General features: G+C 50.0%; 1 protein-coding gene across 10 annotated transcripts in view; it reads left to right on the forward strand.

Moving 5' to 3' along the window:
- Positions 1-14,095, forward strand: part of MEF2D (myocyte enhancer factor 2D) — a 35,998-nt gene extending 21,903 nt beyond the window's left edge. For 6 of the 10 annotated variants that reach the window (XM_066261816.1, XM_066261820.1, XM_066261813.1 and 3 more), the window contains 8 exons: positions 23-233; positions 442-498; positions 2,169-2,359; positions 2,876-2,896; positions 4,398-4,527; positions 8,971-9,190; positions 9,639-9,945; positions 10,283-14,095. In XM_066261816.1, the coding sequence (XP_066117913.1) occupies positions 23-233; positions 442-498; positions 2,169-2,359; positions 2,876-2,896; positions 4,398-4,527; positions 8,971-9,190; positions 9,639-9,945; positions 10,283-10,294 (1,149 nt within the window). In that variant the 3' untranslated portion in view covers positions 10,295-14,095. The remainder of the gene's footprint in view (positions 1-22; positions 234-441; positions 499-2,168; positions 2,360-2,875; positions 2,897-4,397; positions 4,528-8,970; positions 9,191-9,638; positions 9,946-10,282) is intronic. The other 4 variants (XM_066261823.1, XM_066261817.1, XM_066261821.1 and 1 more) reach the window with 2 other exon arrangements.
- The last annotated feature ends 9,072 nt before the right edge of the window (positions 14,096-23,167 follow it).

Here is a 23,167-nt window from a genome sequence, read left to right on the forward strand (position 1 = left end):
TGCTTCTCCATTTTCTATCTAGTCAGCTGTCCCAGCCCCCAACTTTGCCATGCCCGTGACAGTGCCCGTGTCCAATCAGAGCTCACTGCAGTTCAGCAATCCCAGCGGCTCCCTGGTCACCCCTTCCCTGGTGACCTCATCCCTCACGGACCCACGGCTCCTGTCCCCCCAGCAGCCAGCACTACAGAGGAACAGTGTGTCTCCTGGACTGCCCCAGCGCCCAGCCAGTGCAGGTGAGTGGGCTGTAGGTGGGGGTGAGGTGGAAGTGAGGTATGATGGGGACTCAGGATTCCGTTTTCAATAGAGTATTTCCCTTCACCTGCACAGCATTCTCCCATTTTTGGAGACGGGATGGAACTATGACTTCTCTCCCTGTTTAGTCTCCAAGACTCACTTTCAGGGGCATCTTATCAGTTCATCATGGTTCTGTTTGTCCTCCAGGGGCCATGCTGGGGGGTGACCTCAACAGTGCTAACGGAGCTTGCCCCAGCCCTGTCGGTGAGTGCACTGCCCTTGCCTGGGGCTGGGGGTGGGTCTGCCTGCTCGGGGGCATCAGGGATCTAGACTCAAGAAGGACAGGAGAGGAAGATCCCACCTGAACTGGAGGTCAAGTCAGGATCTTTAAGGCCCAAGATTTTTTGTCTTTAGCAATGATTGGTGTGGAGCTGTAGGCTCAGGGAATTCTGAACAAACTGTAAGAATGGACCAACATTTCTAGTTGGAGGTGGAGATCCAGGTTTTTCTAGTTGAGTGGGGGCGTCTGGTTGGGATCTGGAGAATGCAAATATATCTGGTGTTGCCAATGGACAATAGGCAGAGACTCACAAACACACTCACATACACACACATAGACATTCTCACTCATGGAGGTATCTGGCCATTAGATGTGCACTTGTGTGCATACATCTCTAAGCCCCAGAAGAAAGGCTGCTCCCCCCCACACATCCCACCTCCGCAGCTGACAGTCTCTCCTACTCTGTGCTGTTGTCCAGCTGGTGACTATGACTTCGAATGCCACCACTGACGTCACCCTGACATTCCTGCCATTCCTGGAGTGATCTGGGGATTGGGATGGAGGCAGCCATACACTTACAGGGTGATAGTGTGCTCTCAGGCAACAGAGCAAGGTGACACTTCTGATTTAGTTCACCTTCACATCTCTGGGCTTTAGAATCTCCCAGCTTAGTAGCAGGCACAATATACTAGCTCTTTGGCAGTACTTGTGTACAGGGTAGGGAAATGGGAGAAATGGGTGCATACCCTCCTTCTCCAAGGAGAGGGCCAGAGAAATGCCTGCGCACTGTAAGGAAGCAGCAGTACTTCTTGGCTTTGAAGCCTGGCGTGTGGAAAGTGATGAGGGTCCTAGCTTGGCTTCCAGCTAGTTGTGTGGCCTTGGAAAAGTCATTAACACTTCTGCCAGCTAGGCTTCAAGTTTCCTCTTCTGTAAGTAGGGTCAGTTTTGTGTGTCCTATACATCTTGAGTGTTACTGTGCGGATTAAATAAGATAATATGTATGTGAAAGCCCCATGTAGTTGGAGGAATATAGAGCAAATGTAAGATAGTTGTTTTGCTTGTTATTACCAGTCTAATTGTGGTGACTGGGTTATTAATCCCCCATTGCCAGAAACAGCACCAAATCAGTGAATAACTCATCTTCTCCAGAGCTGCGGGTATCTTATCATGTGCTCATCTAAATCCTTGCATCCCCAGCTCATTGTGAAGGGAGCAACCGGATTGGTTGATTTGTCCTGGTGAGCAGGATCCTCACTGAGGCCAATATTCCAGGCTGCCACCCCTTTTGCAACCTGAATCATTGTGGATGCAGTCAGGGGCAGGTAGTGGGATCAGAAGGTACAGGACTTCCTCCTCTGGATACCAAAAAGAGAAAAGGTGACAAGGAAGCATGAGCGCAGAAGAACCTTTTGGCCATTGTAGTTTCCATTTTCAGTTCTTACTGCCAACCTCAGAACTCACCACCCACACATAGCTGAGTCAAGGGGATGATGAACCCAGTGATTTGGGAGTAAGAGGTTTTAGGAAAAATCAGAGTTCACACTCACTTAAAGCCTGAACATGGCTTTCAGAGGGGTTGGGGGATAGAAGTGCTAGCATTTAACAGGACTTACAGGTGAGTCCATGTTTTTCCTTTTACTCTTCTCTTCTCCAGGGAATGGCTATGTCAGTGCTCGGGCTTCCCCCAGCCTCCTCCCTGTGGCCAATGGCAACAGCTTAAACAAGATCATCCCTGCCAAGTCTCCACCCCCACCCACCCACAGCAACCAGCTTGGAGCCCCCAGCCGCAAGCCTGACCTGAGGGTCATCACTTCCCAGGGAGGAAAGGGGTTAATGCACCACTTGGTAGGTGGGGGTCTGGACTGAGCAAGGGGAAGGGGCTGGGGAGTGGGAGAGTGGAGGGAGGGAAGAGCCAACATCCAACAGGAAAGACGAAGGTTAATCGGTAGTTAGGACTTCCCAAGAGAGATCATGGAAGCATGGAAGCACGGAAGCACGGCTGAGAAGAAATCCCAGAGGGCTTTACAAAGGGTTGGAACACGGAAGTACCAGCATCAGAGGCAGTAAAAGGGAACAGGAGATGGGAAAGAAGGTTGTGTGACAGGAAGGAGAATAGGAAAGATCTGCCATTACAGCAAAGGGATGGGAATTAGATTGTGAGGATTTCCTAACTAGTGGGCACTGGGAGGCAGCATCTTCTGGAAGTCTATCAGGACTGTGAAAGCCCCAGGCTTCTAGGCTGCAGAGCCATTCTGCCCCCATGCCCAGAGGTAGATGGGGATGGCTATGGGGACAGGCGTGGGGGGGGGGGAAGTGGACGCAAGAGACTGAACCCTCCCTTGGTTTTATTTCTGCTCCCAGACTGAGGACCATTTAGATCTGGTAAGTGAGGCTGTGAGATGTTTGCTGTGGCTTGAATTCTGGGTCATGACATTGCTCCGCGGCCCCCAGCATGGAGTATGTGTGTGTGCTCGTCCTTTCACTTGTGTGTGTAGTGTGTGTTATTGTTTAGTTGATTTGCCAGGAGCTCTGCTCACTGCCAAGCGGAATACCAGGGCAGGAGTAAGGGGTCAGACATGCACGTGTTTGTACATGTATGTATACGAATGTCTCATTGTGACGTTGCATTCATGCAGGCACACCTTTCTCTGTGTGTATGTGCGTGTGCAAGGGGAGCAGGCCAGGGACTGACTGCATTTGCCCTCTGACTCTGCTCAGGCCCAGTGAGCATTCTTTTTTTTAAATTTTTATTTGTTGATTTTTAGAGAGAGGGAGAAAGAGAGGGGAGGAGAGGAGCAGGAAGCATCAACTCATAGTAGTTGACCAGACAAGCCCAGGGTTTCAAACCAGCAACCTCAGCATTCCAGGTTGACGTTTTATCCACTGTGCCATCACAGGTCAGGATTTTTTTTTTTAATTGATTTTGGAGACAGAGAGAGAAAGAGGGAAAGTGAGAAAGAGGGAGGAGAAACGGGAAGCATCTATTCATAGTAGCTGCTTCCTGTATGTGCTTTGACCAGGCAAGCCCAGGGATTTGAACCTGTGACCCCTGAGTTCCAGGTCCACTGCGCCACCACAGGTCAGGCTGCTCAGTGAGCATTCTTGAAACCCAGGGCAGAAACTCAATAGAAGGGGCATCAGCAAGACAATAAAATGAGTTTTCCTGGGGAAGCTGAGGCTTAAGGCAAGGCCAGAGTTGTCCTTGGTGGGGGCAGGGCTTCCCTGCTTCCCCTCTGTCTCCTGTGCTGCCTCCTGCACACAGCTCGTCTCATAGGCCCTCAGAGGCATACACAGCTTCTCTCTCTCTCAAACACACACACACTTACATACTCACCCTCAGCCAGGATTGGGGCGGGGGTTCTTCCCTCCCCAGCTCCCTGATGGGAGGCCAATGAGGCTGGAAAAGGCAGACAGGCTTTGGCGGCCAACACAGCGGCAGTTTCGGCCTCAGCGTGGAGTTGGAATAAACAAATGAGTCAGCGGCAGATGGAGCTGACAGCCCCACACACGTGTGTGCATACACGCAAGCACATGCATTCCCCTCACAGATGCCAGCACGCCTCTCCCCGGGCGTGTGCTGCAGTTTGATGGATGGTGAGCAGACTCCAGGGGATCAGCCAGGAGAGTTTGGTGCGGGGGCCACAGGGCAAGCATAACATGTGTTCCTGTCTATGTGTAGGTATGAATGGATTTGTGTGGCATGTTTCTCTCCATGGATCTCAGCGTCTCTGTGAATGCACCAGCACATGCTTGCTTATCTACAGGTCTGAGGTATCCCACCTGGGCCTTGGGACTCAGAGACCCCGACTTAGTCTTGGTATGAAAGGCCAGAATGAAGCAGCACCCCACCTGCTGCCTCTTGACAGACAGTTTTCTCCTGCAGAACAATGCCCAGCGCCTTGGGGTCTCCCAGTCTACCCACTCGCTCACCACCCCAGTGGTTTCTGTGGCAACGCCGAGTTTACTCAGCCAGGGCCTTCCCTTCTCTTCCATGCCCACTGCCTACAACACAGGTGAGTGCTTGGGTGGCCTGAGCTGTGTGCACATGGCTGTGGGGTAGGGGAGGGACCAGAAAGGGAACATGAGATGTTCTTTGGGGACAGCCCTATCTGAGGAAGTTCACTGATTTGGGAGAGCAGCTACCTAATTAAGGTTGCCAGATTTAGCCAGTAGAAACTTAGAATACCAGCTAAATTTGAATTTCAGTTAAAACAATGAATAATTTTTCAGTATATCTAAAAGACATTCTTCTGCAAAGTATGTCCCAAAGACATACTTATGCTAAAAAATTATTCATTATTTTCTCTAAAATTCAGATTTAACTTGTTATCTCTTTTTTTTAATATAGGACCTAATGGAGAAGGGAGGCCTTGTCCTTAAGGGGCATCCCGTTAGGATAAGCCAAGCCAGAGATGGAGGGGGACATGGTCAGTTTCATGAGACTTCTTAGTGGAGAAAAGTGAAGGAATGAGGGAGAGAAGACACAGGGGGGCTGAGCAGGCCAGAGTGAAGGATTTATCTAAGTTCTGAGGAAGACTGTTGGGGGATCCAGAACTGGGGGTCTTCCCCTGATGCTGGCTTGGTGGAGTGATGAGGGACAAGGAGGAGGAAGACTGATGAAGGTTGAGGAGAGGGATCTTGAAGGTGAAGAGTCACTTGGAGACATGAGAGAGGCCTCTAGTTAGAAGAATCCAGACAGGATACCCAGTACCCAGGCAATCTTGGTACTCAGAGCTGTCCTGGCCTGTGTCACCCACTCACATCCTCCCAGGAACAGTCTGCGATACTCTTACCCTTTCTTGCCTGAACTACAAGTTGCTATGGCAGGAAGGACTGCCGGAAGGGGAAGTGCCTTGTCACTTTGTTTCAGAGCATGTATGTGGCTGGGGAACTTGGTCTGATTCCTGTTGAGGAGATCTGCCATTTCCCAGGTTCTCAAATCTATAATGACGTGTTGGGGTTGTTTTGTGATGAGATCAGACTAGACCAAAAGACCCTTCAACTTCTCTCCCTTCTCCAAGCCCCCATTCCAGAGTTAAATCATACTAGGTCTCATCTAGACATCAGTATAAATACCCACAAAATTCTGCCTCTTCCCCATGTATAAAAACCCAGAACCCAGCCCTGTACATAGGAAAGCCCCTTGGGGCAGGTAGGACAGCTGGAGGAACTGGCTCATTGTTGCAGGGCTAGACTCTGGTATGCGCATCTGTGTCTGTATTTTATCATCCAGGTGTCTGTACAGCCCCTAGTTCCTGTGTGTGTTCCCATGAATGCACCCACTCCCAGGTAGTTATGTCCTTAGGCAGCTTCAGAGGGGACTGCTTCAGATGGCTGCAACCCTGGGGCCAATCTCACCTGTGAGAGTTGTGGGTGGACAGGAGGTCTCTGAGGCTCATCCAGCCCTGCCAGCTGGGGCTCTGGGTCTGACTAGAAAAGCCAGCTCCCTGAGAATGGCTGAGGATGGTTGGCAGAGGTCAGTGCAGATCTCACTGAGCTATTGGTATTCTCAGGAGCTATTGGTATTTTGGGAATCCCATGGTGGTGATTTTCTGTTATCTTCTCGGGTCCCTTGCCACTTTGTGAAGGAGGAAGGTTAGTGGATGTCAGTGAACCTGGGACAGGTGCTCACCAGGCCGGACTTTCAGCTGTATTTGTCAGTGTGATGTGAGCAGATTCTGACGTCAGGCCTGCCCTGGGAGCCCTGCTGGGAAGCCTTTCCAACATCATCTCAGCAGCTAGGGTCTCCAGTTCCTCTTGCTGCAGGAGTAGTTTAAACAGCAAGGTTTTCAGGTGATTTTAGGTACTTAAATGAAACCCTAACAAACACATTGCTGTTTAGTTGTTTACTGTCCTTGGCCCCAGTTCAAGTTCCGGCTGGGGGTGATCTTGCTATGGCAATGCCTTGGGTAAGGGACAGGCATGGCCCCTGTTGACAGTGGCTAGGTCTGGCTGTAGTCAACGTTAGTAGCAGACCAAGTGGGCTGCCAGGTGACCTGCAGGCCATGTTCCTCTTATCTAATCTTAATGAGCCAAGTCTTTTGGGAAGTCAAGTCTCCAGGTAGATGGGGTTGTAGTGTGCCTAGAAAGTGAGGACTGGGAGTTGAATTTCAACCATTGACTTGATGGGGAATGTTGGGCAGGTTATGTACTGTTCTGTGGTTAGCTTCCCTGTTTGTAAAATGCATGTTAGAAATAGTTGGTCCTAGGGGCCCCTTCCTGCCCTTGCTTTGCTTTTTAAATATAAACATCTCAAAGCTCCTGGCTGATGGTAGGAGGCCAGAGGCAAGCATGGACCATCTTTAGGATGAGATTTAAAGCAGTCAAGAAGCCTGGGATCTTGTCTTAGCTCTGCTGTTGGCTTTTTCTGTGACCTGTGGCGAGTTCCTCAAATTTGAGGTTCAAGTTGCCTCATTTGTAAATTAAAAGTAACAAGTTAAGTCTTCTGAATATTAACTGTTTGCCAGACACTGTTCTTCTACATGTTTCATGTGTATTAACTCGGTCTTCACAACAGCTATGTGATATAGTCAGGATTACTGCCTCCAGTTTATATATAGAAAGTAGCTTGCCCAAGTCACATGAACTATAAGTACAGGTAGCCAGGAAGTTTGACCTCACTGCTCATGCCTATAACCTTATTGTTGTGTTGACAGATAATACTGTCTTCTCTGCATAAAGATAGAGGGTTGGGATAGATGACTCCTTGAATGAGAGCACAGTAATATAGTGCTACTAGCATGGGTCATGCCCTCTCACTACCACAGTGCAATCGCCTTATGCTTCTTAGGGAAGACATTTTCAAAACTGTCCCAAACAGGATACAACATGAAACATAATGACTGCCACCCTATGGAGGAATTGGTCAGCACCTTGGCATGCTGTGCTGCAGAACTGTTTCCCTCCCGGCCCCTCTGCTCTTGCAGGCCCTTCTGGGTGGCAGACTTGTGTCTTGTTTGTGTGTATGGGCCCAGCAACTCAAACCCAGGCTGCTACTTATCTTATGTGTTGGCAGTCTTTCTTTTTATTCAGTAAGAGGAGGGGAGGCAGAGACAGACACCTGCATGTGCCCCAACCAGGATCCACCCGGCAATCCCACTAGGGGGCAATGCTCTGCCCATCCAGTGTGTTTCTCTGTTACTCAGTGTCTGAGCTCTTCTTAGCACCTGAGGCAAGGCCAACCATCCTTAGCGTCCAGGGCCAACTTGCTCCAGTTAAGCCGTGACTGCAGGAGGGGAAGAGAGAGAGAGAGAGAGAGAGAGAGAAGTGAGAAGTGAGAAGGGGAGGGGTGGAGAAGCAGATGGGCACTTCTGTGTGCCCTGACTGGGAATCAAACCTAGGACATCCACCCACCGTGCCAATGCTCTACCAGCTGGCCAGGGCACGTGTTGCCAGTCTTTAGGAGACTCTGAACTTTGCAGAAGGTGGAATAGTCGTTAATAATTTGCTTCAGACATGCCATTCACCTTGTGTTGACCATGACTCCCCTATCTCAGAAAGGCACTTGAAGACTTGGCAGTTAAAGAAATGAAAGATATATATTAGACCTTTCCTATTTTCACCCCTTCTTTTTATGAATTGACATTCTAAAAGTGATACCTGTACATAGTAAAAAGAAAAAATTTAAATACAGTGTGTTCGTAAAGTCATGGTGCACTTTTGATGGTCACAGGAAAGCAACAAAAGACGATAGAAATGTGAAATCCACCCCAAATAAAAGGAAACTCTCCCAGTTTCATATCAATTCAGTGCAGTTTGATGTGGGCTCACGCACAGATTTTTTAGGGCTCCTTAGGTAGCTATCCCGTGTAGCCTCTACAGACTCATCACGGATGGCCTACCAGAACGGGGTTTCTCCACCAAACTGCCAGTTTCCTTCAACTGCTTATCCCACCGAGTAATGTTATTCCTATGTGGAGGTGCTTCGTTATAAATGCGCCAATATTCACGTTGCACTTTGGTCACAGATTCGAATTTAGTGAGCCACAGAACACACTGAACTTTCCTCTGTACCGTCCACATCTCAACCGGCATGGCTGTGGGCTGTTCCGCTGTATACACGGTATTACGTCATCATCTGCGCATGCGCACATGCTGCCACATCATCCTACAGAAACGGGGAGGGTTTTCCTTTTATTTGGTGCAGATTTCACATTTCTATCGTCTTTTGTTGCTTTCCTGTGACCATTCAAAAGTGCACCATGACTTTATGGACACACTGTAGTTTTAAAAGCTACCTCTTTTTTTTCCTGTTAAAAAAACAGCACTTCATGGTTATTATGATTTGCATTTCTTAAACTAGGAGTGCCATCTTCTTGGATTTGTATTGGGTTTTGTGATTATTAACGCTTATCATTAACAACTCCTTCTGTCTCCATGTTCCTCCTGGAGGTGCCCCCAGCCTTAGTCCTCTCCCTCCCGCTGAGGCTCATCCTCCCTTTCCCCCACCCGTGCAGATTACCAGTTGACAAGTGCGGAGCTCTCCTCCTTGCCAGCCTTCAGTTCACCTGGGGGACTGTCGCTGGGCAATGTCAGCGCCTGGCAGCAGCCGCCCCAGCCCCAGCAGCCGCCCCAGCCGCAGCCTCCGCAGCCCCAGCCGCAGCCGCAGCCGCAACCTCAGCAGCAGCAGCAGCCGCAGCAGTCCCACCTGGTCCCTGTGTCTCTCAGCAACCTAATGTGAGTCCCTGGGGATCCATGCACTTGTTTGGGAAGGGAGAGTTGGGTGGGAAGAGGGGGTGCCCTCCTGAGAGCTGGGATCCCTTGGAGGTTTCTGTCATCAGTGGACAGCATGTGAAGCACCAGGTGGCAGCCCTGATGTCCCAGGTACAGGCCTGGGAGATCGGCCCTGAGCCCCTCCCCTGTCATTCTGGGGTGGGAATGGGGAACCTGGATTGCAGATGACATGAGATAGAAAACTAATATGACTATTTCCCTTCTTTTCCTTCACTTGACCATCTCTCACTCTCCTGGTCTCTGTTCCCATCCCCTTGTCTCTTCCTCCCTCCCTCACACCCTCCTGTCTTCTCTCACCCTATGGTCTTGTTACCACCCATCACTATTTTTGTCACTCACTCACCTCCTCTCCTGTTTCTGTCCCATGACCCCATCCCCATCGCCTTTCCAGCCCTGGCAGCCCCCTGCCCCACGTGGGTGCTGCCCTAACAGTCACCACCCACCCCCACATTAGCATCAAGTCGGAACCTGTGTCCCCAAGCCGTGAGCGCAGCCCTGCACCGCCCCCTCCAGCTGTGTTCCCAGCTACCCGCCCTGAGCCTGGTGACAGTCTCAGTAGCCCAGCTGGGGGCTCCTATGAGACGGGGGACCGAGACGACGGCCGGGGGGATTTCGGGCCCACACTGGGCCTGCTGCGCCCAGCCCCAGAGCCTGAGGCCGAGGGCTCAGCTGTGAAGAGGATGCGGCTTGACACCTGGGTACTGTAGCATCACCCCTCCTGTCTGCCAGTGTCTGCTACACCCAGGGACTGCCCCTTGTGCCCCTAGCCTGTCTTATCTCCCACCTGAGAGGCCTTGTGGCCAGCTAGCCCTTCCAGTAGCCCTTTTGGGGCAGCACCAGTGCCCTTTGACCCCCACCAAAGGCCCATCTCCTGCCCTTCCTCCAGCATCAGTCCTTCTGCTCGATGACATCCTCCCCTCAGAGCTGGCCCTGCTACTAGAATCCTGGCCCTGCAGGGAGAGGGGTGTGGGGGACACATACCCCATAGCCTGGCCCACCCCCTCACACCCCCTTCTCCATCTCCTCTCTTCACAGACATTAAAGTGACGTCCCCACTCCCCTCCTCTCAGCCTCCCTGATGAAGAGTTGACAATCTCACCGCCACCCCCACCCCCGCCCCCCCTGTCCTGGGCTCCTCCCGCTCGACCCCCACTTCCTTTTTTGTGCTCCATGTCCTGTTGACGGTTACATTTGTGTATAATTATTATTATATTATTATTAATATTATATATTTTTTAATTTGGATTCTCACTTTGGAGAGGGGGATGATCCCATCCCCTCTTTCTGCACCCCCTGCCATTTTCACTGGCTGTGGGAGCTCTTTTTTGCGGGAAGTGGGGGACACTTTGCACGTTGTACACATATGCTGCAGGGGGGGGGCCCAGTGGGCCTTTAGGAAAGGACAGGTGCCGAGCCCTGCATGCAGAGCCCTCCCACTCCGTCCCCCAGATAGAGGGAAATAACCAAAAAACTACCAAACAACAAAACCCTTACAATAGACTGAAACCCCAAAGTTGGCTTGATGATGGGTTTGTGTTTCAGGGGAAGTGAGGCAGAGGCTTTGTAAAGGTTTTCTGCTTCCGGGCTGTTCCTGTGGCCACAGGCACATGGGGCAGAATACCCAAGCCTAGCCCCCACATGCCCCTGCACACACATGACACACTCACTGATTCTGCCGCACCTCCAGGGTGTGGGGTGCTGGCTGAGCTTTTGGGCTGGGAAGGCTGCCTGGGAATCTGAGGCTAGGGGGAGATTTGAGGTGGGTGCCCCTCTGAAGCACATTTGGGGAGAGAGAGCCATGAGGAGAGGGCTGTGGAGGGACAGAGGGACCGGGCAAGGGGCGAGTCAGGGTCCCTTCCCTTCCCCAGTGTTTGCTCTAAGATACACAGTGCAATAGCTCCCCACCCCTCAGTTGGCACCAGCCCTGTTAAGCTGGCCACAAAGTGCAGGGAGAACTGGGGAGAGGAACCTGAGTGAGGTGGCTCAGTGGGAGAGGGCCTTGGTCACTCCAAGTTGCCTGAGGACTGGAACCCTTGCATCCAGAGGCAAGTGTGGGTGAAGGGATTGCTCTTCCTTGCACATACACGTCCCCAGAGGAGTGGATGTTGGGATGGGGTGTGAGGATGGGAAAGGGATCTGCAGAAGGCCTGCCTCCCTTCTTTGCTCCTTTGCCCCTCTCCCAGCCCTCCTCCCAGCTCCTTCCTCTCCTGAACTGCTACGGACCCCACCTCCCTGCTCTTGGCGCCCTCATTGTCTGGCTACCTCCTGTCCCACCATCCCCAGGCCGTATCCCACCTTCCCTCTTGGCTACTGTAATTGTAAATAGCAACCTTTGGAAAATGTTAGCAGTGTAACAGTCCAGGAAACTTTTTTTTGTTGTTGTTGTTGTATTGATATGAAATGAGATTCTATTTTTGTCAAAGTATATTGTAATAATAATGACTCAAACGCCCGTACTGTACAGATGAGGTTCTTCTGCTGTTGTTCTTGCTCCCCTTTCCCACCCAGTCTGCCCCTCTCTGCTGCCTCCCCAGGTCCTGAAACCTCAGGCTAGATGACAGATCAAACTGGTGGGGGCAGGCCCCAAGCCGGTGATCCACACCACCCCTCACCCTAGGTGCATGGGCAGGCAGACTGGGGGGCTTGCCCATCCTTCACGGAAGCCCAGCTCCTCCGTCCAAGGGGAGTCGCACTCCCTTGGGATTTCATCCTGGTGGGAAAGCAGTGCAGACAGGGCCCGGTTTGTGCCAGGTGACTTTCTTTGTCCGCTTCTATGACCCAGCCACTTGCAGTATTCTCCACGAGGCAGGGAAGGAACCAGAAGCAGAGGGGGCATGTGGCTGTACATGTACCTGAGTGTATTCATGAGGGCATCTGGTATTTGTTTGTCCAAGTGTCCCTTTGTATTTATGTATGTGTATGGTTGTATGGGTTTCTGAGCCCATCTGGACATACACGTGAATGTTTGTGCAAATTGAGCTCTGAGGGCGCCTGTGAGTGTGAGTGTGTGTGTGTGTGCGCGCGCGCGCGCGCGCGTGCGTGCGCCTGGGTATGTGTTTACAGAAGGACAAGTGGTTGTTACAGCCACACAGCCCTGGCTTCCAGATCCATGACCCTCCTCCCTGAGTCCCACTCCTTTCTGCCCTGCTCCCTCATCTGTCCTCACCCTCAGCTCTGATATTTTTGTCCTGTAGTCAGAAGGGATCTAGCAGTTGGCCCTCTTTGCTTCCTGCAGCCCTGCCTCTCCCAGGCGCCATGCACAGTTGCCCACCGAGCACCCACACCTTTATACACAGCCCTTCCCTGGAATGCCTTCTTTCCCTCACCCCAGTCCTGCTTTCAGGGTGACAGTCACGTTCCTTTTCCTCCCAGAAGCTTTTCCTCCCAGGTTCAGTGAACCATCCTTCCTCACACTTTAATTCCCTGCTGCTGGCTGGGCACACAGCATGTCCAGTGTTCCTGCAGGTTCCTAGAGGGAGTTTAAAGGTTTGGTGGGACTTAATCAGGGCCGTGAAAGAAGACAGAATGTAGACTTGTATGTTTGCATCCCCAGAGCTTAGCATAGAGCCTGGCATATAGTTGGCGCTCAGTAAATGCTGAATGTGTGAATGGTTGAATGATAGGTGCTCAATAAACAATGAATGACTGGCCTCCCCTTCTCAGGCTGTTCCCGCCATCATTCTGTCCACCTTTCAAGGCTGGGGTTGGCCACCATTAAATACGGAGTAGGGGTGAGGGCCCCTGCAGTTTCATGGTGCAATATTTACCAGTTTTGCCCTCTGCCTTGTAATGGCAAACCTGGCTTTTGATTACCAAGTGTGGATGTGTGTGTGTCCTTTCTTTTCTATCCCTGGGGGCAGGGGGCTGTTCTGTGAATGAATATGTGACATTTCTGCAATTCAGTATCCCAAGATTTCTCTTGGGGGTAGGGGCTCCTGGCCGGCCAGATGAAGGGTCCCTGGGAACCCAGACCTCAAGTGCAGACTTCATTTCTTCCTCCTCTCACAAGCCAAATTTGCCTCCTCCCACTCCTTCCTCCACATAACTGGGCATTTGCCAAAGTAATCACTGGAGTCATCCAATGCTCCTCCCCTCCCCAGGTTTCCCACAGCTTTCAGGGACAGTGGGCAAGAGGACTCCCCACCCTCCCAGTTGAACACACCATTTCCCCTTCCCCCAGCAGTGCACTCAGTGCAGCAAGACTGACCCTGACCCTTCCCCAGCCCTCCCGACTTTGGATAGGAAGGAAGTAATGCACCTTCTCTTGCTGATTATTTATTTGTTTGGAGAGACAGAAATGATGTAAAAGTGTATCTAGAAATATCTATATATCTATTTTTAACTGACTCTTTGGAATCCCCTGGGGTGGGGTGGGAGGTAAATTTAGGCTTTCACGGAGGGGAGGAGACATGGAGCCTGGGAACTCTTCTGTTCTCCCCTCTGTTACCTCTCTCCACTCCCTAAACTGTTGGTAGAAGGATGGGATTTGTATTGGGGGAGGGGCGCTGGAATGTTATATGGAGAATCTGGATTCTCTCTGTCTTCCCCATTCAAGTCCCAGAGGGAGGAAGGGGACAGGCCATGGAGGTACCCCACCCCCCAAACCCGACAATCACCCACACTCCTGGGGCTTCTCCTGGGTCCTGGGCAGGGCGAGTCCAAGTGTGTGGCTGTTGATTTGTTTTCAATATTTCTTTTCGTGCTGTATGGTGATGCTTTCTTAGTATTCTACACAATAAGAAAAGACAAAGTCCTCGAGATTCTTATGAGTTTTGTTTGAAAACTCTTTCACTATATTTGTTGTAAAGAGGTTTACTATTAAAAGAAAAAGAATACACGTTTCTGATACTTTGGCTTGGGTTCTGGTTTCTGTGGTGCGTCGGCTGAGGAGGGAACCGGACTGTGTGGCCCCACCAGGGTGAGAGGCCGAGCATCACGTCAGCGGGAGAGAGTGGTGTTCGCCTTCAGGGCGGGCACTTACAGGTGACTGGGGGAGAGTTTCAGGTGAGAATTTCTTCCAGGCGCTCTCTCAGAAGCAGAGGCAGCCCCAGGATTAGGGATGGTTGTCCTATTAGGAGCCATAGGAGGGATCCTGGGACACAGAGAAACAGAAATTCCACTCAAGGCCGGATCAGGCACAGGGTTGTGTGCAGTGAGGAAGCAGCATGATTAAGAACCTGTGACTACTGCAAACTTTTCCACAGTAGGAACTTGCCCAGGCACTGTGTTAGGCACGGATGAATTCCATCTTCACAGGGGTTCCTGCAGAGCTCACTCCAGCAGGAGCATCTGCCCTTCCCTCCCTTTTGAAGCCTTTAACATATCCCAAAGGGCCTCCCCACTTGGTGCCGTTAGGGGCAGGTGGCTCTACTCCTGCCTCCCCACACCCTGCACAGCTATGTTCTGGGCAGGTGCAGGGGCTGTGGAGGGAGGTAAACAAGGCTTGGCTAATGGATTTGGCCACTCCTCTGAACCAGACCCATGCCAGGTGCTTCAAAGGCAAAGTTAAGAGTGTGAGAGGCCAATATACAGTGATAGAGACAGGCCTACAAATGCCTAAGCTCCACACTGCATGGTTAATGCTTTGGTTGCTGCAAGAGCACACAGGAGTCAGGCAAATTGCAGAATATCTTTGTGCCTTGGGTTCCCTCATCTGCTAAGTGGGGTGATCTGCCTCTCTCCCAGGGTTAGAGCAAACTTCCCATTGCTTCTCCCTTAGCTGGAGCAGAGAGGGGTCAGGAAGATACCACCCTCCAGATGAGGTTCCCCCATCCAATTACCTCAATGTGATACTTATGCCTTTGTGTGGTCCTTTTACATATATAATCATGGTTGGTATGTCTGACCAGTAAAAATTTCACACCCTGGCTAGGTAGTTCAGTTGGTTAGAGCACCACCCTGATACACCAAGGTTGTAGGTTTGATCCCTCATCAGGGCACATACAAGAATGAACCAATGAATGCATAAATTAGTGGAACAATAAATCGATATTTCTCTCTTCCTTCTCTCTCTAAAATTAATAAGTAAAAACAAAAATTTGTTTTTAAAATAAACTTTCAGACTTTGCTGGTTGGCTCAGTGGTAGAGGGTCAGCCCAGCGTGTGGCTGTCTCGAGTTTGATTCCCAATCAGAGCACACAGGAGAAGCAACCATCTGCTTCTCCATTTCTCTCCCTCTTTTGTCTCTCTCTCTCTTTCTCTCTCTCTGTCTCCCACAGCCATGGCTCGATTGATGTGAGCACATTGGCCCCAGGTGCTGAGAATGGCTCCATGGAGCCTCCCTCGTCAGGTGCTAAAAATAGCTCAGTTATGAACTTGGCCCCAGACCGGGGTTGCCAGGTGGATCCCAGTCAGGGCACATGCTGGAGTCTGTCTCTCTCATCCTCTCACCTGGAAAAGAAGAAAATAAAAGAAGAAAAAAAAAAACTTCTAAAATAAAGCTGGCATATGATTCTTGAAGGGCTTTCCCTGTTGTGGGAACTATGGAAGCATATCAAAGGAACCTGGATTGCTAAGCAGCTTAAGGTGTTGTCAAGAACCACAGTGGACCTTGTGTGTATAGAAATAAATGTGTTAAACCACAGAGATGTGGGTATTGTGTCTGCAGTAGAACCTATCCTATCCTGACTAATGGATTATCCACTCACACTTGGACAACTTTGAAGCCACGTCTACTGATATCCCTGTGGTGAGATACAGATCTCCAGGCTTGACATACTCCAGAACTGGATCAATTCCTAGTTCTGCCGCTTACCAAGCTGTGTGGCCTTAGGTAGTCATCATCTCCCAAGCTGCTGTTTCACTGACTGTAAGAAAGAACTAGTAGCTGTTTTCTCTAACCCCTGCCTCCTCCTTCAGTTCATCCTATTTTGGCACAACTCTGATCATCTAACACTTTAGGGTCCACCACTGCATACCCTGTAAAGTACAGACTTCTCAGCCTTCAAAGACCAACATAACCTCTTCCAGGCTTAGTCCACACATCCCTGCTGCACATCCCATGGACTGGCCAGGCAGCCCACTCCATTCCTGGACAGATTTGTTTCTTTGCTCACATCATCCTGTCTGAAATGCAAAAAACATGTATTAAGCACTGACTGAAATCCTTTGTTAAGGCACGGGGAATATAGAGAGGAGCAAGGCAGCTCCTGCCTCTCAGCCATTCAGTCTCATGGGGACAAGAGAGCCAAGGGAACCAACTGTTAACAACTGAGTTAGCAATCTGTGTTAAGTGTCATATAGACAGATACAACTGGGTTTTGGGATCAGAGACGAGGCACACTCAAAGCCATTGGAGATCAGGGAGTCTCCCTCGAGGTGTTTGAGCTGGATTTTGAAGACAGAGTTTCCTGGGCAAATGAGGACAGGGAAGGCATTCTTAATAGCAGGAATAACATGCAAGAAGGTATGGAGAAAGTGATGCATTCAGGAAGTCCAATACTGTGGTGTAGGTCAAAGGAATATCAGAGCTAAAGAGGTAGGCAGAAGCCTCATTGTGAAGGGGCTTGATTGCCATAATTTGGGCTTTAATTCTGCAGAAGGTATTTGTTCATCAAAGGATTTTAAGTATAGACTTGATCATATTTGCATTTCAGAAAGCTCTTGCCTGTACAAGCTCACACGCACAGTACTGCAGAGAACCAGTTGGGAGAAATGCAAAATAGAGGCTCACTCAGGGTCCTTTACAACTGAAAGGATGAACTTAATAGATATTTGAGAGAATAGCAGGACTTGGAAACTGTCTGGTGAAGGAAGATAGGAAGGTTGACGACTCCCACTCATGGTTGGACTACTGACTGGATGGTGCTGTGGCTTCAGACAGGACCACCAGGTGTCTCCTGAGATTTCAGACAACTGTGTGGGAAAGACGGGGAAGTTCACTGGTGCATTCTTTGGGGCGTCAAAGGGGAGAAAGGGTGCTTTGCTCCCTAGAGTTAACTGAGGGTTTGGTGGTGTGGTCAGGGTTGTGTGAGCTTTAGGAAGATCTGGTTCTAAAGGCCAGACACCCAGTGGAACCCTAGAGGTTCACTGTTTTTGTTTTTGTTGTTTTTTTATCTTTTCCAATGATTTGAGAGAGAGAAAGGGAGAAAGAAGCATCAACTTGTTCCACTTACTTGTGCACTCATTGACTACTTCTCAGGGCACATGCCCACAACCTTGGTGTGCTAGGATGACACTCTATCCATTGAGCCACCTGGCCAGGGCCTGGTTTTCTTTAGATAATGGAAGGTGACTTTTTTTTTTTGAGGGAAAGCGGCTCGGAGAAGGACAAGGACATCGAGCTGCTCCTGTATGTGCCCTGACTGGGGAATCAAACCAGCAACCTCTAAGGTCTGGGATGATGCTCCAACCAACCAAGCTATCCAGCCAAGGCTTTTTTTTTTTTTTTTTTTGAGACGGGGAAGGGTGGGGCAAGGGAAGCATTCATTTGTTCCCCTCAGTCATGCATTCATTGACTGCTTCCTGTGTGTGCCTTGACTGGGGATGGAATCTGCAACCTTGTCATTTGGTGATGACGCTCTCGACTGAGCAACCGGCCAGGGCCAAAATGACACTTCTTTACTAGGGATCTGGTAGAGATTCAGGAGAAGCTACCTGGTAGACTTGTAGGATGTTAGTCCTCTACTTGTCTCAGTTGCTTCCTGTGTAAAGTGGGTTGCTGTGACATCTAACTGAACAATCGATTGAGATAACTCACTACCTTTGGGCCAGCCTGCTGTGACATTTAAATAAATGATACATACCATTCCTGACCCATAATAATTGCTTAATTAAGTTATTTTTATTAATGCTACTAGTCAAAGACATGAAAATTGGTGAACTTACTTGGGTAGGAAGAGTTCTAAAAAACTGTTCTACACCCCTATTCTATCTTTGAAATCTTTACTTATCATTCAGTGTTTCCCTCCTACAACTTTCCTTCCACAGAACTTGAATTTCCCGCATGACCGGGGGTGGCGGAGTGGATAGTGTCGGAGTTGGACGCAGAGGACCCAGGTTCGAAACCCCAAGGTCGCCAGCTTGAGCGGAGGCTCATCAGCTTGAGTGAGGGGTCGTGCTGGCTTGAGTGTGGGATCCTAGACATGACCCCATGGTGGCTGGCTTGAGCTCAAAGCACACTGGCTTGAGCCCAAGGTCGCTGGCTTGAGCAAGGGGTCACTCACTCTGCTCTAGCCCCTCGGTCAAGGTACATATGAGAAAGCAATCACTGAACAACTAAGGAGCTGCAACAAAGAATTGATGCTTCTCATCTCTCCCTTCCTGTCTGTCCCACTCTCTGTCTCTGTAAAAAAACAAAAAACTTTTATTTCTCATGTCCTACCCAGCTGGCTGTGTTCTCTAAAAGGGTGTTAGGAATCTGCCCCTTCTTTATAGCGCCTGCCACATTTTTCCTGAAAACATGGGTAACTAGTTCCTATTTTCTAAAACTGGAAGGAAAGCTCCTTTAAAAAATGCACTGCTTCATTCCTTTTAATGTCTGGCTTAATGCCTGCACACAGTATATGTTCAGTCCGATGTCACACTAAAATGAGATAATGCATGTTAAAGTGCACTTTGTAAACTATGGAGTGCCACAAACCCTAAGGATTTTTTTTTCCCTTCAAGGGGGTGGTGACTTTCTGAAGCTTCTCTTCCACATGACAGATCCAGGAGCACCAGATCCAATGAGGCTGAAAAGGAGTGTGGGTTCCAGTTTCGTAGGCATAGCTATCTTCAGTCCATTGAAGAACTAACACCTCTGGGCCGTACCCCCAAGAGGTGGCTCTTGGGAAGCAGAAAGCAGAGGGTGGCATCTAATTGTTCCAGCTAAGGACTTCAGGCCAGTTCCCTGTACCTCATGTTCTTCTGACTCACCCCTCAGTCCCATGGGCTCAGTAAGCCTTGTGATTGTGGAGACTTGTTTCAGAAACAGCTAATGGATGTGAAACGGATATAAGGCGACACCACCCCAGGCTCCAAAGTGGCTCCTGCTGGAGCGCACACATGCTGCATGTTTCCGTTTGCAGACAAATGATTCTGTTCCTGCCCAGCTAAGGACACGTCTGGTTCTATAGGCCAGATACCCAGTGTCTAATTCACAGTTGGTAAACCTGAGACCCCCAAAAGAACAGACGGCTCTCAGGGTCTTCCCACAGCGTCTCACGCAGTTCCTGGATGGATCTAGTTCAGATCAGCCTGGAGGCACAGAATTTATTGCTTCCAGGACTGATCTGTATTTAACACCCTTAACCCTTCGTACTCGTTTCTACTTGTTTACTGTTTTTGAGCCTAACGCGGGCATTTTGGTCTCTCGTAAAGTGCGGTCCCTGCCTCGGCAGCGTGGACGCCCAGAGTCACTCATCCACAGCTTGCTTACCAGCCGCCACGTGCCGAATAAAAGCTGGTGACTACAACCCCGGGCCCAAAGGGGCAGAGAAAGAGCCCTGCCTCCTGGGAAGGTCACGGGCCGCCAGGCCCCGCCCTCACGTGGCCGCAGTGCCAGTCCTCGACCAACCGTCACTCCCCTCAGCTGAGAAATGGCGGCTGGCGTCCAATCCGTGAGCCGCCAGCTAGGGACCCGCAGGGACGATGGAGCCGTTCAGGATTCAGGAAGAAAAAAAATCTCCATCTAAGGCGAAAGGGAAGTAGGGAGGCAGAGGCAATAAAGGTAATGATCTAACCTGCCCCCTACACAGTAAGCTCCCACTGAAGCAGAGATCACCATTCCAAAGCTCCTCAGCAATGTCTGGCACACAGCAGTGCTCAGTAGGTTGGCTGGGGACTACCTCTCTGACACTACCAGAAAGAGTTGAACCCACTGCCTTTTACACCCTTTCACTCCCCGTTCACCATGCGACTATGATATGACAATGAAGGCAATCGTTTGGCAGCCGGTGAGACAAAGCTTTCAAGCCTGCTGCCCGTGCCGGGCCATTCCTCAAAGGGTGCGTCCGCAACTGCAGGGGTGCGGAAAACACCCAAGCCCATTCCCAGTGTCACCCGCCGCGGGAAGTGGAGCTTGTGGCTCATTTTATTGGCTCTCCTAATGATGATGGGATCGTCGGCCAACCACAGCCTAGAAAGGACGCATGCGTACACATAAGATTGAGCCCCTATGTGGGATAAAACAGCGCAGGGAACCAGTTTTGGCTGGGACTCACCGGGACTTAGAAGGAGAGGTGCGCATGCGTGGATTTAACCTCCACTCCGCCCAGTTTGAGGGGCGGATAGAGTGTTGTCCTGGTAGTTTTCTCAGACGTCTATCCTCAGTAAGCACTACATCAAGACGTGGCTCTATTTGGAGAATCCCGAAGATGAACGAATCTCGGTTCCTGCCCTCAGGGATGATGCAACCATCCCAAAATACAGCCTCTGACCCAACAGTAATGTGAATATTAACTTAAGGATGCTTCGCAGTTTACCAAAACATTTGTCCTTGTAAAGAGCATACAGCCCTGGCTGGGTAGGTCAGTTGCTTAGCATTGGTCCCCAACCCCCGGGCCACGGACTGGTACCGGTCCGCAGAGAAAGAATAAATAACTTACATTATTTCTGTTTTATTTATATTTAAGTCTGAACGGTTTTATTTTTAAAAAATGACCAGATTCCCCCTGTTACATCCGTCTAAGACTCCCTCTTGATGTTTGTCTTGTAAGTTTGACAATTATATTTTAAAATACCACAGTTTTTACACTGGTCGCATAATTTTATTTTGTGCATTTATCCGTCCCACCCTAAAGGCCAGTCCGTGAAAATATTTTCCGACATTAAACCGGTCCGTGGCCCAAAAAAGATTGGGAACCACTGGCTTAGAGCATAGTCCAGATAGGCCAAATTGAGGGTTTCATCCCCAGTCAGGGCAGAATCAACTAACAAATGCATAAATAAGTGGAACAACAAATCAATCTCTCTCTCTCTCTCTCTCTCTCAAATCAATTAAAAAAAAAAACATTCTAAAAAAACCCAAAAAACAGCCTGACCTGTGGTGGCGCAGTGGATAAAGCGTCAACCTGGAAATGCTGAGGTCGCAGGTTTGAAACCCTGGGCTTGCCTGGTCAAGGCACATATGGGAGTTGATGCTTCTTGCTCCTCCCCCCTTCTCTCTCTCTGTCTCTCTCTTCTCTCTCTCTCTCTCCCTCTCTCTCTCCTTTCTAAAATGAATAAAAACAAAAACAAAAACCCAAAAAACAAAAAAACATTCTAATCTGTAGAGTTTTTTTGTTTTGTGTGTGTGTGTGTGTGTGACAGAGACAGAGAGAGGGACAGATAGGGACAGACAGGAAGGGAGAGAGATGAGAAGCATCAATTCTTCATTGTGGCACCTTAGTTGTTCATTGACTGCTCTCTCATTTATATGTGCCTTGACTGGGGGGCTACAGCAGAGCGAGTGACCCCTTGCTCAAGCCAGTGACCTTGGACTCAAGCTGATGAGTTGTGCTCAAACCAGATGAGCCCATGCTCAAGCCAGCGACCTCGGGACGTCAGCGTCCCTGTCCTATACTCTATCCACAGGCTGTAGAGAATTTTTATGAGTTTTTTTGAGCCAAACTGATAACATATGCTGGAGAACAAGATTTCAAATGCTCCAGAGGATAATAGTTTTGCAGCTTCTTTTACCTATTTGAAGGGGAATCTCGGGTTTGGATTATAAAATGGTTAACAAATTATGTGCTCTCTTGAGGGTTAATACTTCCTTGGAGGAGTATTACTTATGGCATTTCAAAGGTGTGTTAACCTAGATGCATAAGAACAATGGACAAGGCTGTCCTAAAAACTTTCACTGAAGAAGTTATAGGCCTGGGATGTGACTACCCACCATGACCTGTCCAGTTAGTAGTTTATGCTCAGATCACCCTGTGAGGTTAGTTTCCATAGAACCCCTTTCTTCACATTATATCCATTAGCTCAGGAGTTCCTCACAAAATCCCCTCCAATTAAGAAGGCTTAGGAAGGTGAAGAGAAGGCTGAGGATACTGTCTATGAAGGTGTAGCCTGGACTGGAATGCAGGCCACCCAACTTCCCATTCATTGCTCATCTGCCTTAATAAGCTGCTTTACTACTCTCCAAGAAGTTTGTCCAGTTGAGGTGATGACACTTAGATATAGGAAAGATGAGGATACAGTTTTAGCCTATTATTTTTTTGTATTTTTCTGAAGCTGGAAGCAGGGAGAGACAGACAGACTCCCGCATGCACCCGACCGGGATCCACCCAGCACGCCCACCAGGGGCGTCGCTCTGCCCACCAGGGGGCGATGCTCTGCCCCTCCGGGGCGTCGCTCTGCCGTGACCAGAGCCACTCTAGCGCCTTGGGCAGAGGCCAAGGAGCCATCCCCAGCGCCCGGGCCATCTTTGCTCCAATGGAGCCTCAGGGGCTGCGGGAGGGGAAGAGAGAGACAGAGAGGAAGGGGGGGGGTGGAGAAGCAAATGGGCACTTCTCCTATGTGCCCTGGCTGGGAATCGAACCCGGGTCCCCCGCACGCCAGGCCGACGCTCTGCCGCTGAGCCAACCGGCCAGGGCCAGTTTTAGCCTATTTTTAAAATAGACAATGAGTGCTAAGGGACCAAGATCCCTTTACAATTTAGTGATATGGAAAGGCTGCACAAAGAAGATGAAGCTTAAGAATATACACTTTCCTGACCAGGTGGTGGCACAGTGGATAAAATGTCGACCTGGGACACTGAGGGCCCAGGTTCGAAACTCGGAGGTTGCCAGCTTGAGTGCGGGTTCAACAAGCTTGAGTATGGAATCATAGACATGACCCCATGGGCACTGGCTTGAAGCCCAAGGTTGCTGGCTTAAGCAAGGAGTCACTGGCTCAGCTGGAGCCCCCCATCCTGGGTCAGGGCACATATGAGAAAGCAATCTGGCCTGATCAGGCGGTGACGCAGTGGATAGAGTGTCGAACTGGGATGCAGAGGACCCAGGTTTGAGACCCCAA

The sequence above is a fragment of the Saccopteryx bilineata genome, chromosome 2 (assembly GCF_036850765.1).
Source record: "Saccopteryx bilineata isolate mSacBil1 chromosome 2, mSacBil1_pri_phased_curated, whole genome shotgun sequence".
NCBI lineage: Eukaryota > Metazoa > Chordata > Mammalia > Chiroptera > Emballonuridae > Saccopteryx > Saccopteryx bilineata.